The sequence below is a fragment of the Geotrypetes seraphini genome, chromosome 5, assembly GCF_902459505.1.
Source record: "Geotrypetes seraphini chromosome 5, aGeoSer1.1, whole genome shotgun sequence".
NCBI lineage: Eukaryota > Metazoa > Chordata > Amphibia > Gymnophiona > Dermophiidae > Geotrypetes > Geotrypetes seraphini.
In genome coordinates, this window is record NC_047088.1 from 175,785,600 (window position 1) to 175,801,304 (window position 15,705).

The following is a 15,705-nucleotide window of genomic DNA, read 5'->3' on the forward strand; positions in this document are numbered from 1 at the left end:
CTCTCAAGACGCATTCTGCCAGAATTGTGGCATGTTTTTGGGCCACAGCTAGAGCTGTCTCTCTTGTGGAGATTTGCAGGCTGGCAATGTGGTCTTCTCATCACACGTTTGCCAAGTTCTACAGAGTGGACATGGTGGCAAGACAGGCCTTCGCCTTTGGGTTCTCGGTCTTATGGGTCGGCGCAGCAAGCCCACCTTAGTTTTATGGGGGACTTTTTTTGTACTACCCTACTGGCTAGAATGTCTCACCTATTGCACTAGAAAAAGAAATTATGTACTTACCATGGTAAGCTCTTCTCCAGTAGATAGGTGAGACATTCTAGACTCCCACCCAGTATTTACTGCGCCTGCTTGCAGTTTTCAGTCTGTTTATGCTTCTTCAAGCTGTTTTTTGGATGTCTGTCAGCCCTTGAGGGCTGGTTGAATTCTTGAGCAGAACAATTGGTTTGAGCCTGTTGCTACAGGGTGCCTCTACTTCATGTGTTTTGGGTGGCTTTCCGTTCTTGGGTACTAACTATAGAGGGCGCTAAACTGCACAGCGAAGTACTATAGAGGCAGAGTGAAAAATTCAGAGTGGATTCCTTCTGCAGCCATGCAACTAAAGGGAAATAACCCTACTGTCTACAATGTCTCACCTATCTACTGAAAAAGAGCTTACCAGGGTACGTACATAATCTCTTTTTAGTATTACTATTTATTATTTCTAAAACGCTACCAGACGCACAAAGAGCTGAATATTAAACATGCAAGAGACTCGAAAGAGCTTGCAATATGATTATAACAAACATACTGGACAAAAATGATGAGTTATATGCAGTTCATGTAGGGAAATACAAATGGATGAAGAGGTATTAGAGACATTTGTATAGAAAGAAGTGACAAGTTTTGGTGGTCCATTGGATATACAAAAAGAAGGAAAGAACATAAGAACATAAGAAGTTGCCTCCGCTGAGTCAGACCATAGGTCCATCCTGCCCAGCGGTCCGCTCCTGCGGCGGCCCATCAGGCCCATCGCCTGAGTAGTGGTCTATACCTATCTATACCCTTCAATCCCTTTTTCTTCTAGGAATCTATCCAAATCTTCTTTGAAACCATTTAATGTTTTCTTGTCTACAACAGCCTCTGGAAGCGCGTTCCATGTATCCACCACCCTCTGAGTGAAAAAGAACTTCCTAGCGTTTGTTCTAAACCTGTCCCCTTTCAATTTCTCCGAGTGCCCCCTTGTACTTGTGGTGCCCCTTAATTTGAAAAATCTGTCCCTGTCTACTTTTTCTATGCCCTTCAGGATCTTGAAGGTTTCTATCATGTCTCCTCTAAGTCTCCGCTTTTCTAGTGAGAAAAGTCCCAACTGCTTCAATCTGTCGGTATATGGGAGATTTTCCATTCCCTTTATTAGTTTAGTTGCTCTTCTCTGTACTCCCTCAAGTACTGCCATGTCCTTCTTGAGGTACGGCGACCAGTACTGGACACAGTACTCCAGATGCGGCCGCACCATTGCACGATACAGCGGCATGATGACTTCCTTCGTCCTGGTCGTAATACCCTTTTTAATGATACCCAACATTCTGTTTGCTTTCTTTGAGGCTGTGGCGCACTGCGCCGATGCCTTCAGTGTTGCGTCTACCATCACTCCCAGGTCTCTCTCCAGGTTACTGACCCCTAGCGGTGTTCCCCCCATTCTGTATGTGAACATCGGGTTCTTTTTCCCCACGTGCATGACCTTGCATTTCCCTATGTTGAAGCTCATTTGCCATTTTTCGGCCCACTTTTCCAGCTGCGTTAGATCCTTTTGGAGATCTTCGCAGTCTTCCCTGGTTTGAGCCCTGCTGTATAGTTTGGTGTCATCTGCAAATTTAATGACCTCACACTTGGTTCCCGCCTCTAGGTCGTTTATGTAAATATTGAACAGGAGCGGTCCTAGCACCGACCCCTGTGGAACTCCGCTCATGACCCCTTTCCAGCCTGAGTAATGGCCCTTTACTCCAACCCTCTGCTTCCTGTTTGCCAGCCAGTTTCTGATCCATCGGTGGACCTCCCCTTGCACCCCGTGGTTCCATATCTTCTTAAGCAGTCTCTCGTGTGGTACCTTGTCGAAGGCTTTTTGGAAGTCAAGGTAAATGATGTCTATAGATTCCCCTTTATTCACCTGGTTGTTCACCCCCTCAAAGAAGTACAATAAGTTGGTGAGGCATGACCTGCCCTAGCAGAAGCCATGTTGACTCAGTTTTAGCTGCCCATTTTTTTCGGTGTGTTCACAGATGTTGTCTTTAATTAGTGCCTCCATCATCTTTCCTGGGACTGAGGTCAGGCTCACCGGCCTGTAGTTTCCTGGGTCGCCCCTTGAGCCCTTCTTGAAGATGGGCGTAACATTTGCTGTTTTCCAATCCTCCGGGATCTCTCCAGTTTTTAAGGATAGGCTGTATATCTGTCGAAGTGGCTCCGCTATTTCATTTTTTAGTTCCTTGAGTACCCTTGGGTGAATGCCGTCCGGACCTGGCGATTTGTCGCTCTTTAGTCTGTCTATCTGCCTGAGTACATCTTCTTGGCTTACCTCTAAATTGACCAGTTTATCATCTTGGTCTCCTATTGCGATCTCCTCGGGTTCCGGAATGTTGGTTGTATTCTCCACCGTGAAGACTGACGTGAAGAACTCATTTAACCTGTCAGCTATCTCTTTCTCTTCTTTTACTACTCCCTTTCTATCTCCATCATCCAATGGTCCCACTTCTTCTCTTGCCGGTTGCTTCCCCTTGACGTATCTGAATAACGACTTGAAGTTTGTTGCTTCCTCTGCCAGTCTCTCTTCGCATTCTCTTTTTGCTTTTCTAACCAATCGGTGACACTCCTTCTGGTGTTCTTTGTGCACTTTTTGGTTCTCCTCTGTTTGGTCTTTTTTCCATTTTCTGAACGATGCTTTCTTGTCGCTTATCACCTTCTTCACTGCATTTGTTATCCACACTGGGTTTTTTGTTTTATTTTTTTTGCACCCTTTCCTGAACTTGGGGATGCACAGGTTTTGCGCTTCGTGCACAGTTCCCTTGAGTAAGGTCCAGTCTATTTCTACGGATTCCATCTTCCCTATGTTGCCTTTGAGTTTCTTTCCCACCATTTCCCTCATGGCATCATAATTTCCTTTTTTGAAGTTGAGTGCCGTCATTGTGGTTCTTTTCCCCTTTGATGATCCAATTTCTAGCTTGCACTGGATCATGTTGTGATCACTGTTACCTAGTGGGGCTAATACTGTCACCTCCTTTGATGGCCCCCCTAGTCCGTTGAAGATTAGGTCAAGAGTGGCGTCACCCCGTGTTGGTTCCATGACCAGTTGCTCCATGAAACAGTCCCTCGTGACCTCTAGGAAATTGGTCTCCCTTGCGCAGTTTGAGTGCCCAATACTCCAGTCTATCCCAGGATAGTTGAAGTCCCCCATCACCACCACATTTCCGCTTCTGCATACCTGCCTCAGTTCTGCCTCCAGGTCCTGGTCGATTTCTTCAGGTTGTCCAGGTGGGCGGTAGTACAGACCCAATTTAATGTCTGCCCCAGTTCCTCCCTGTAGCTTAACCCATAGTGATTCCAAGCTATCCGCCCGTACTGTTGTTTCCATCTTGGTTGAGGGTATGGGTTAAAGATGACCCCGAGGTTGCATGCTGATGAGACAGAGAAAATGTGAATATTATCCACCAAAACAGAGAACGGAGGAAGGGGAGAGGCAGGTTTAGGAGGAAAGATAAAGAATTCAGTCTTGGCCATGTTTAATTTTAGGTAGCAGCGAAACATCCATGTAGAAATGTCAGCTAGGCAGACCGAGACTTGGGTTTGGATCCCTTTAGATAGTTTGGCTGTAGAAAGATAAATTTGCGAGTCATCAGCATAGAAATGGTACTGAAAGCCGTGGGTAGAGATTAGAGCACCAGAGAGGAAATGTAGATGGAGAAAAGGAATCCCAGGACAGAGCCCTGAGATACACTGACTGATAATGAAATGGCAGCAGAGGAGGGTCCTCTAGAGCAGGTTGAGCAATGAGGGCTGCAATCCAGTCAGGTTTTCAGTATTTCTCCAATGAATATACATGAGATCTATTTGAATACAATGGAGGCAGTGCATGCAGATAGATCTAATACATATTCATTGGGGAAATCCTGAAAACCCGACTGGATTGTGGCCCTCGAGGATCGAGATTGCACACCCCTGCTCTAGAGCATACACTAAAAGTGTGACGGGAGGAGTTGCTGTACAGCGAAAGATTAGAGAAACTGGGAACAGAGGAGATTGAGAGGGGACATGATCGAAACATTCAAGGTACTGAAGGGAATAGACTTAGTAGATAAGGGCAGGTTGTTCACCCTCTCCGAGGTAGGGAGAATGAGAAGGCGCTTTCTAAAATTGAAAGGGGATAGATTCCGTACGAACATAAGGAAGTTCTTCTTCATCCAGAGAGTGGTAGAAAACTGGAACGCTCTTCCGGAGTCTGTCATAGGGGAAAACACCCTCCAAGGATTCAAAACAAAGTTAGACAAGTTCCTGCTGAACCAGAACGTACGCAGGTAGGGCTAGTCTCAATTAGGGCGCTGGTATTTGACCAGAGGGCCACCGTGTAAGCGGACTGCTGGGCACGATGGACCACGGGTCTGACCCAGCAACGGCAATTCTTATGTTCTTAAATAATAGAGCCCTGAAATCCAAACAAGGACAATGTATCGATGAGTAGGCAGTGATTTACAGTATCAAAGTCTACAGTTAGATCAAGGAGGTTGAAGATGGAGTTTAGGCTTTTGGATTTGCCAGGAGCAAGTCATTGGAGACTTTAGCAAGAGCAGTTTCTGTAGAATGGAGTGGGTAAAAGTCTGACTGAAGCAGGTCGAGGATGACTTGAGATGAAAGAAAGTCAAATGGTGGTGAACAGTGCATTCAAGTAGCTTGAATGCACTGTTTTTTTGAGGAGCGGCATAATTATGGCATGTTTGAAGATGTTAGATACAGTGTGAAGAGTGAATTGAATCAAAAACATTTGGCTGAATCGGACAGCACGCCTTAGCACTGATCTGCCAAAGTAACCTGCATACTTCAGGTTGGCCAGATTGCAGATCTAAGGACAACTTCTAGACCATATATTCAACCCAAGCTTATTCAGGCTGAACATCTGGATAAAGTTAACCAGGCAAACCAGAATTTCGGCAATTAAAGCATTGTCATTGCTTAGCTTTGTTTAACTTTCTGAGAGACTGTATGAAGAGTGAAGAACAATTACACAGAAAAGAAATATAATGGAGATTATTTTATATGTATTTTACTATCTGAATGGCACCAGAGGTTCTTTATTTGTGTTGGGGAAATTGGGGTGGAGGGAGGTTTGAAGAGATGATCCAGAGGGATTTTATTTCAGTCAGGGAGGCAGGCTGGGGAAGTGATTCCAACTGTTTGTAATTTCTTACTTTCAGGCACTGGGACACAATGAGGGGCATTTTCAATAGGACGTCTAAGTCCAACTTTGAACATTTTGAGAAAAACGCCAAATTAAAAATGTCAAAAACAAGCCATTTGCATGTAGGTGAGACCAGCATTTTTAATGGACTGGCCACACAGACATTCCAGCAGAGCAGTGTGGCCCCCTAGGGACCACTATTATAAACTTCACATTAAGGGTGCCAGGTACACATCTCACTATAATCCCCATTCATTATATGGTGATCCCTCCAAAACTCCCCTAAAACCTACTGTACCCACCTGTCTGCCACCCCAATAACTCTTATGCCTGCAAGTGTCACCTGTATGGCAATACAGTGGGTTTTGGCGGGCTCACACTTTCCACCACAAGTGTACTAGTTTTACATAAGGGCCTGGGTCCCTTTCTTTGCATTCCACTGCACTGCCCACCAAGCTACTCCAGAGACCAGCTTGCAGCTTTACTAGGACTGGCCAAAGTATATGCAACTGTTATAGAGACAGATATGTACTGTTTCATGCAGATATCTGGAGGGTTAGAGGGGGGTCATCCCTCCAGTGGTCAGTTTGGCCCTTCATTTTAAAAACAAATCTAGCCCAAAATGTACAAATTGTGCCCTGGATGTTTTGTAAAATGTTTGATTATTGTTGTAAAGCATCCCAGTGTCCTAATCCTATCCAAAACATGCCTCTAACACGACCCCCTTAAGATTTAGATGCACTGGAGACAAAATAACCAGGAAGACATCTAAAAAGTCAGTTTTGAAAATGTGCCATCTTTTGGACATCTATCTTTTTTGAGAAGGAAGCCCTATGTGTTTTACATTTATCTTTTGTAAAATAACTGCTCCCACTGGGTGCATCATTCCAGGTATTTTACAAAAGACTGCATTTGCAGGGAGGTAGTTTTTGGGTGTGAGGGCAGTATTTGGGGTGATGGGGAAGTTACAGGTGGGTAGTTTTGGGGATATGGAAGTTGTTTGAGAATGGAGCAGTAGCAAGGGGGGGGGTAATTTTGAAGAGCAGAGACACTTTGTGGGTTTGGAAGAGTAAGACATTCAACCTTTTAAATTGCCTTGCTCTGTTCTCTAACTGCTATATTTCACTCTTAAGTTTCTATGTATTTCTATGGCACAGATGCTGGACATCCTTTTCCTATATAAATGCATCTTGTTAGTTTAAGGTGGGAACTTATAATTTGTCTATTTTTGAACTGTGTCTTTTTGCAGATTTTTCCCAAAAGCCAAGTTTCATTCCATTATGTTAATGTTTCTTTGCTATAGAAGCTTCAACTCCTTTTCCCAAAGAAATGCATTGGTCTGTTTGGACAGGTGGGGGTAGGCAATTTGGTCCATTTTCAAACTCATGTCTCTTTATATTTTTTCTTATGCCAGATTTCATCTCACTCTTAAATTTCTAGACGGTTATTTTGCTTTCCAACTTTGTTGGGTTGGTAAAACTAAAACCTTAACAAAATGGGTTGAAACTTGGTATGTGGATAAAACTGGCCAAAAGACGCATTGAGTTTGAAAATGGGCCAAATTGGATGGGGATTCTAGAGAAATAGGAACTACAAAATATGTCCCAGTGCATTTCTATGGGAAAGAAGCTCTAGCTTCTGTAGTATATAAACTTAGGGATTGATCTATTCAAAGCAATTTAGCTGGCCAAAAACAGCTGCAGGCCAGTAAATTGCTTTTTTGAAGCTAACCGGTTATATTCAGTGGCACCTAACTTGTTAGTTCTGCTGTGCCCAGGCTATTTTGGGCGTATTCTGTGGGCAGAGTCAGCACTTGGCTTGGTAACATAGAACCAGAGAAAAATGAAGGCAGATACTACTACTACATATAGACCATATGGCCTATCTAGTCTGCCCAACCCACTATCCCCTCCTCTCCCTTACAGATCCAATGTATTTGTCCCAAGGTATCTTGAATTCAGATACACTCTTCATCTCCGCCACCTCGACCAGGAGGCTGTTCCAAATATTCATGACCCAATATTCAGCATTAACCAGCCAAGGTAACCACATAAATAGGACTACATGAAAGTCAGTCCTATCTTTATGTAGTTTGCCATAGCCTTTTGAAAGATGAACATTGCACTTAACTGGCACCATATACTGGGAAATTCAGTGCTGGAGCCTGGACATGGCCTGGCATTGAATTTCCAGGGATAATGCTGGTGGCAGTCAGCAAAAGGCTGATCACTGCCGGATGAATTTTGGGCCCTTAGCAGAAAAGATGGGAAAAAATTTCATGAGCCAAGCTCTGAATGTTTTCCTCACTTGTTAGTTATTCATTTGTTGGACATGAATAGGCACTACAAGACTTTGTTTTGTTTTCCAGCTGAAATAAAGATTTGCTTCAAATATTACCATGGTATTAGTGGAGCTTTACGAGCTACTACTCCATGTATCACTGTGAAAAACCCTGCAGTGATGGTAAGTGCAGTCATTTTTCATCTTTTTACAAAATCCCAAACAATTATTTTGTTGTTACTATTTTGACTTTTATGGCTTCTTTTACAAAGCCATGCTAGCGGCCCTGAAGCCCATAGAGATTTAAAGGGCTTCAGGGCTGTTGCTGCACAGCTTTGTAAAAGAGGCCGTTAATGTACAGATATTATATAATTAGGACTTTTTTTCTGTACCACCCACCTGGATATATACTTCCCTGGTTAACAGTACATGTAGTTAGGGTTACTATATGGCTCCAGAAAAAAGAGAATGGATTGATACATCCGGGTTTTAATTCCATTGAAAGGAATGGAAGTAAACTCCAGATGTTTTAATCTGTCCTTCTCGTGTCCATTGTTTTCAGTGGGAGTAAAACTCAGATGTCTCAATCCGTCTTCCTTTTTCTGGAGCTGCATGGTAACCCTACATGAAGTGCTCACATCTTATATGTATTTTAGCCAAGTAAAGATGAACATTCCTAGGGGAGAAAATCAGTGGGTGTAGATTTAATTTTTAAATATACACACACTGTTTTGTTCCAGATTAGATGTCTGCATAAGTAGCATAAGTGGGATACTTTTGAGTGTGCCGAAATATGTCAAATAAATATTCAAACTACAGTCATAGTGCATGGGCTTGTCGTGTCACTGGGGCTTGTGCACATCTATGAAGCTGAAAGCTATGCCTTCAGTAGTTTTACTACTAGCAGGGCCTCCCAAGGCAGCCAGGTTTCAACAGAGATATCAGACTGACAATGAACCACCCATCTGGGCAGCAGCAGATAGGCAGTATTAGAGGCAGAGGATCATGTTTGAAGTGACAACGGCGACAACATCAAATTTATACTGCACAGAAGAAAGGCCCGCCAATCTACTTCTGTATTCTGTTACAAAAACTTGATATCATTATCAAGTCGCTAGGACTCGAACACGAGCCGATGGCACATAACTGTAACAAATTTTCAAAGACTGCTTTTTCTTCAGAAATGATCGAGCCTAAAGTTGGCGACCAGGTGTTGCCTTTGTAAGATTATTTGGCAGTTTCTCCTCTTAGGAATTGTGACTGCAGCCTCCAAAGTACCTTATTTTTTGCTTCATAAGACGCACTTTTTCCCCAAAAAAAATTTGGTGGAAATAACGGTGCGTCTTATGGAGCGATTACCCAAACCACACACCCCCACCCCACGGTTACCTTTTTTTAAATGTTGGTGCCCTCCCTCGATGGACGTGGCTTCCTCTCTAGCGGCAGAGCAGGGCGCAAGGCTGCCTGCCTGATCAGCTGACGTGGCTACCTGCTCTTCCCTTCTGTAGGGGCAGAGCAGCGCACAAGGCTGCCTGCCTAGTCCAACACCGCTTCCATTCTCGCAGGAAGTGGCGCGGGACCAGACAGGCAACCTTGCGCACTGCTCTGCTGCTGGAGAGGCAGCTGGAGACAGCGAGTCCTGCTTCCCACATACTCCCTGCGGGCCGGGCGCGAGCAGCAGACATCGTATCCAAAAAACGCTGGGAGTCCTGGCATGGCGGCGCAGCCCTGAAGAGAGCGAGCAGCTACGGAAATAGCAGCAGCAACGGCTGGTTCCGGCCTCCTGTTTTCCTCCCTCCTATCCCCCATGGCAGCACTGGGCAGCACACCTGGGCCTCAGCTGCCTCCACCACCACTCCTTGACTCCCTTCGCGTTTGGGAAGGACATGGAGGAATGGGCTCATCAAGCTACGCTGGAGGAACTAAAGGTACAGGGGAGAGGTTGGAGGGGGCAAGGGGGCCTGCCTGCTTTAGGGTGGGGGATGGATAAGGAGTACAGGAAGAAGGAAATGACAATCCCAGCATAAGAACCGGGCAATCAGGGGAGGGAAAGAGACAGAGCAATCCCAGCATAAGAGACAGAGCAATCCCAGCATAAGAACCAGGGCAACTAGGGGAGGGAAAGAGACAGAACAAAGAAATGCTGAAGGAGGAGGAAGCATAGAGACAGGGACATGGAATAATGCTGGAAAGGGGAGGAATAAAGATACAGAGATGTAATACTTAATGGAAGGGGAGGAAAAGGTACACATGGATAGTGAAGACGAGAAGAAAGATTAGCACTTTGGAGGGCCCTGCCTGCCTCAGGGTGGGGGGCCCTGCCTGTCACTAGGCCTGCCTGCCCTGTGCCCTGTCCCTGCCTACCACTAGACTACCAGAAGGGGGACATGGGGCAGAGCCTAGCAGGGAGAATTTGGTTCAGAATGTTTTTTTTTTTTTTCTTGTTTTCCTCCTCTAAATCTAGGGTGCGTCTTATGGTCAGGTGCATCTTATGGAGCGAAAAATATGGTATCCACTGTTCCAACTGTCCTGAGGGAAAGAAAAAGTAAAAAGTTCTACTCATTAACCACCTTCTTGTAACATTTAAGAAACTTATAAGTTGAGTCATCTAAGTTTTAAAATGTCAGAGCGCCTCTTGCAATCCTCAGTTCAGTGGCCTAATGGGACAGCAAGTTTTGGGTGGGCTTAAGCCCAAGGTGGGTTGGCACAAAATTTTCTCTGCCAAGCCCTGCCCCTACCTCAAAATATAAATACTTCAGCTAAGGAGGATCCTCAAGCATTGGTTCCCACTTTTTCCCCTCCCCATCCTTGTAGCCTCTCATCTCCCTGTCCCTTTCTTTCTTCCCTCCTGCCCTCTTCCCCATGGTCTAGTATTCTTCCTCTCTTTCCTCATTCCCTTTCTGTGTTCTTAATAGGCTCACAGTCTTTGTACCTGGGGCAATGGAGGGTTAAGTGATTTGCCCAGGATCATAAGGAGCAAATCAAACCCAGCCTGTTCTTTGATAACCAGGTTTTACATGTTGTTAATTTATGACATTTTTATAGATGCATTTTTGTTTTATTGCTGTTTATGTTTAATTATTTCTTGTACTTATTATAAATAGCTTAGAGAGAGGTGGTATAATTTAAAAATAAATATACAAATCAGCTGACTGCATGTAAGTCTAGCTTACATTTTGTATATATGCTTCGGCATAGTATACCTATCTTGAGTTCTAACTGGAAAATGATTTTAAAGTGTGAATGTATGTCAAAAGCAAAACAGAAAATATAGGCTTTTAGATAATAAAGTAATTTTGAATAAGCCAAGAACAAAGGGCTCCTTTTACGAAGCCGCGCTAGCGGTTTTAGCGCACACACCAGATTAGCGCGTGCTAGCCAAAAATCTACCACCTGCTCAAAAGGAGGCGGTAACGGCTAGCGCACGCAGCAATTTAGCGCACGCTATTCCGCACGTTAAGGCCCTAGTGCAGCTTTGTAAAAGGAGCCCAAAGTGTCCGTTTAGTATTCAAAAGCACTTTATTGCCTAAGGGTTGCAGACTGGCACATTGAGAGGCACTTTAGGGGTGCCACAGTTTGGGTGCTTAGATGCAATGCACTGAGCGCAAATTCTATAACAGCACCTGGGTGCCAGGATTTTGTTATAGAATGCTAGTGTAAGTCAGCATCAGTGGGCCTATATTTAAGCATGCCCACTTACCCCATGTCAATAGCAAGTGTAAATGCGTGCACCTAAACGTGGCTGTTCCGGCCTATGCTTCTTCCTTTAAATGCCTCTCTTGCATTTACATGCTAAGTGAGTTGCATGAGTCATTTTTAGAATGCTCACCTAGCATCTTTGTATACAAGTATACATTTACCTAAATTAGTATTCTATAAATTTAAGTGCACAAATGGTACTTAAATATAGATGACCAGGGATATACAGTATATTAATATCCTAAAACAATTTTGCATCAATCCAAACTCTCTCATTTTTAATCTTAATTATTTTATTATTATTGTTTAACATTGATAACTGTAAATTTATAATAGTTTGCTCAGAAAATGTAAATAATGCCCTTTGTTGAGAAACCAAGGCAGTCGAGATTTTCAGTCATTCCTCAGCAGGAGTCTGTTACAACTCTAATGTGTACACTTGTGTGTCCAAACTAAACCAGCAACAAAATATCAATAAGTTGTACGTAGCTTCATGATATGATGGTCACTTCTTGGGAGCCTTGACATTCAGGTTAACCTAACAACTTCTCAATTCATGCAATCAGTGCTCAGAAAATCCTCTCCTCTGTTTCTTGTTATATACAAAAAATTCACAATTGGGAGTATGTAAATTATTTTTAAAGGCCTAGTCTCTAATAATGCTAATTGGGTTCCTCAAATGACCAGTGATATATATTAATATCCTAAAACAATTTTGCATCATTCCAAACTCTTAAATTTATATAGCGTGTTGTAGAATGAGGGGATTACAGAGGAAGGCAATAAAAACTCACCTCTTCCCCAACCCTCTATGAGAATAAGCCAATCCAAATTCCCTGAATCTTCTGACAAAGTGCCCCGACCCTCCACTGTCTCAAGTCTCAAATACTATGTGCTTCATCCTATATCTGACTATGCCATGTTTTCTCATACAGTGCTCTTCTACATTCTGTCATACTGTTCACCATCTTTGTCCTACTATACTACACTTGACATCCAACTCTACAATCTATTGACCTTGACCACAGACTACAAAACCTTCAAAAAAGAAATAAAAACCCTTCTATTAAAAAAACACATAAAACAGAACTAACACAGTCAGAACTACCCCAAGCATCACCTGCAATTACTCCTTATGTACTTCTAATAATAATAATAATAATAATAACAACAGTTTATATACCACAATACTGTGAAGTTCTATGCGGTTTACAAAAGATTACAGAAGGTACAGAATAATTGGACTTGAGAGCGGAAAGGGTGAGTGAGTAAGGGGGAGAACAGGTCAGTTGTCCAGGTATTTCAGGAACAGGTATGTTTTTAGACGCTTCCTAAATTCTTCGTAAGTAGTGGGCGAGAGCAATTGCTCTAGGTTTTTACCCCATAGGGCCGCCCGGTGTGAGAGAAGATGTTCATGGTGTTTTTTCAGTTTGCAACCTCTAACTGGTGGGGAAACAAAGTTTGAATGTGTGCTTCTCTTGCGTTTGTTGGTAGAGAAGCAGAAAAGGTCCGATATGTATTTGGGGGCTAGTCCATATAATACTTTGAAACAGAGGCAGGCGAATTTAAACTTTACACGTGCTTCCAACGGCAGCCAGTGCAATTGCCGGTAGTAGGGTGTTACATGATCGAATTTCTTTAGCCCGAAGATAAGTCTGACCGGTGCGTTTTGCATTATTTGAAGACGTCGCATGTTCTTTTGGGAGATTGCTAAGTAGGCGATGTTGCAGTAGTCAAGCTGACTTAGTACGAGGGATTGCACTAGGATTCTGAATGCTGACGTATCGAAATATGATTTGACGGATCTAAGTTTCCAGAGAGTGAAGAAACCCTTTCTGATTAAGGACAATTTAGATATAATCCTTAGCAACTTAAAGAAATGTACTAACACTCCCAACACACTTTTAATGTCCTGACAATTCATTTGTAATCTGCCTTGAACCGCAAGGTAATGGCGGAATAGAAATCACTAATGTAATGTATATTATACATCATATTTGCCATGCTGTGATCTCTCATGCCATGTTTGCCACATATTGTATGCAACTCCATGTCTTCCATACTATGCTTTGTCATGCACATGGACCTTATCATTTTTGCCAAGCCGTGTCATATTATGTTAGCCATACTTTGTAATATTATGTTTGCCATGCTATGTTTTGCTCTACTATACTCACCATGCTATATCTCATCATGCCATGTTTCTCATATTATGTTTTCTCATATTATGTTTTATGATTTCTTAGCTATATTTTGCCATCTCTATCAGACAATGTTTGTCATGCTATCTTCTACCTTACTATGTCTGAGTGTAGCACAGGGGTTGAAGCTACAGCCTCAGCACCTTGAGATTGAAGATTCAAACCCACGCTGCTCCTTGTGACCCTGGGCAGGTCATGTGGTCCCCCGTTGCCCCAGCCATTTCCAACCCAGCCCTCGGGGCACACCTAGTTCCATCAGATTTCCACAATGAATATCCTTGAGTTAGATTTGGATGCAATTGAGGCAGAACATGCAAATCTGTCTCATGAATATTCATTGTGGATATCCTGAAAACTCAATGGGACTAGGTATGCTTAGAGAACAAGGTTGGGAATGGCTGGATAGTGTGAAAGGGAAAAGCCAGAACCCAACAAAATGCCCGGGAGTAAATATGCCTGAGAGTAAAGAATCATGGCCTGTCACTGAGGAGATGCCCAGGAATAGTATCAGGTTAAGCAAAAGGCTACTGGAATTAAAAATATTCCTGTCTCAAAAGCTTATTTGCCCTTGTTTGAGAATCCTGGAAGTCAGAATCCATTCCCATGTTACACATCTCCTGGTTCAGGTAGAGATAAGAATGGGGGATGAGGTGGAGAAAACTGCACTAGAAAACACACCGGTAAAGGCTTTAGTGAAGGCAGGCAGGCAGCCTAAGGAACAGCCAATGAAAGCTTCAGTTGTACCTGTGGGTGTAGTTAAGCAGGTGAGGAACCTGAAGCTAGAGGGAGGAAGCTTCACTCCGAGGCAGAGCTTCATTCCCAGCAGGGAACAGAAGCAGCTGGGCAATTTCCAAGTGCCCTATGCATTTCCTGCCACTGAAGGGAGAACGGCTGACCCAAGTAACCTGGCTAAGACCTTTCAAAACCCAGTCAAGCAGATATATACGTATTGCCAGATAGTCAGGAGATAGACATGTTATCATTATCTGGGGAAAGTACAGCTGAACCACGGTTTGATGAGTGTATGAGTTGTGATGAATGTGCTTCACTAAGCTCTGAAGGAAATAGTGAAATGCAGGGGGAGCCAGAAGCCAGTATATGCAGTGTGGTTGTATTCAGTATGACTGCTATGCAATAATGTTAAGCTAAGAGGAAGTAAAGCTAACACATTTCCAGAGATGTTTCAGTTAGTTACTGCAAGCTGCAAAACGGGGGTGGGGGAGGGGGTGGGTGGGAGGGGGAGGAAGGGAAACCTTAACTCTTTCCTTAGTTCTCTTGTGCTAGCTGTAGCAGTGCTAAGGCTTAAGGATACAAACCCTAATGCTTGATTCCAAATCTAATTAGAGAAGTTTGGGAGGGACACATCTTTGGGTGGTTTGCCCCTTTCCTACGGAGCCTAGAGATATCATAAAGACTCAGTGGATTGCTGATTTATCAACATATGAGATGAGAGTGATTGAGCTTAGTGCACGTTATGGTGAAAGATTGATTAGCAGATCATAGGAATGCCTTGCAGTTTCAGATAGTGACAGGTTACCTTTAAGAAAATAAAAGGAACTAAAAGCGACACATCAGTCCAGAGCAGGACAGAGCGAAGCCTGGAACCTAAAGCGGCTGAGTTTGGAAGCCCACAGTTGAACAAAAATTGGCAAGAAGCCACAGTGTATAAAGAACCCAAGATCAGGGGACTGTATTCAATTACTATTGTTGTGAAGCCCTGAAGAAAAGGTTTATTTCGGGACTGTGTTTGAACTGCTATTTTGGGAAACAGCGTACAATTAACAAACTGAGGAATTAAGTTGGTGCGATGTGAAGACGCCTGAGGGAATTTTGATTTTGCTGAATGTCCCTGAGTTGGGAAAAAAGAAAAGAAAAGTTCCCACTTCTGGCATTAAAGTACTTTTATTTTTATTCGGCCACTCCAGAACCCGCTCGGCTGGTCACTGGTGCAGTGTTGAGGACTAAGGTCCAGCTACCTGCCGTCCTTACTCCCTACCACAATAGTCATTGAACATCCAGATATTTGTTGACTGCTGCAGCCAGTGTTTAAAAAAAAAAAAATCCACTGACCATGGTGACTGAATACTGGTCTGTGTAATTTTA

General features: G+C 43.4%; 1 protein-coding gene across 8 annotated transcripts in view; it reads left to right on the forward strand.

Annotated features, from left to right (window-relative positions):
* Window positions 1-15,705, forward strand: part of HECW2 (HECT, C2 and WW domain containing E3 ubiquitin protein ligase 2) — a 487,554-nt gene that overhangs the window by 301,180 nt on the left and 170,669 nt on the right. For all 8 annotated transcript variants that reach the window (XM_033946090.1, XM_033946087.1, XM_033946093.1 and 5 more), the window contains one exon: window positions 7,791-7,885. In XM_033946090.1, coding sequence (XP_033801981.1) covers window positions 7,791-7,885 — 95 coding nt within the window. The remainder of the gene's footprint in view (window positions 1-7,790; window positions 7,886-15,705) is intronic.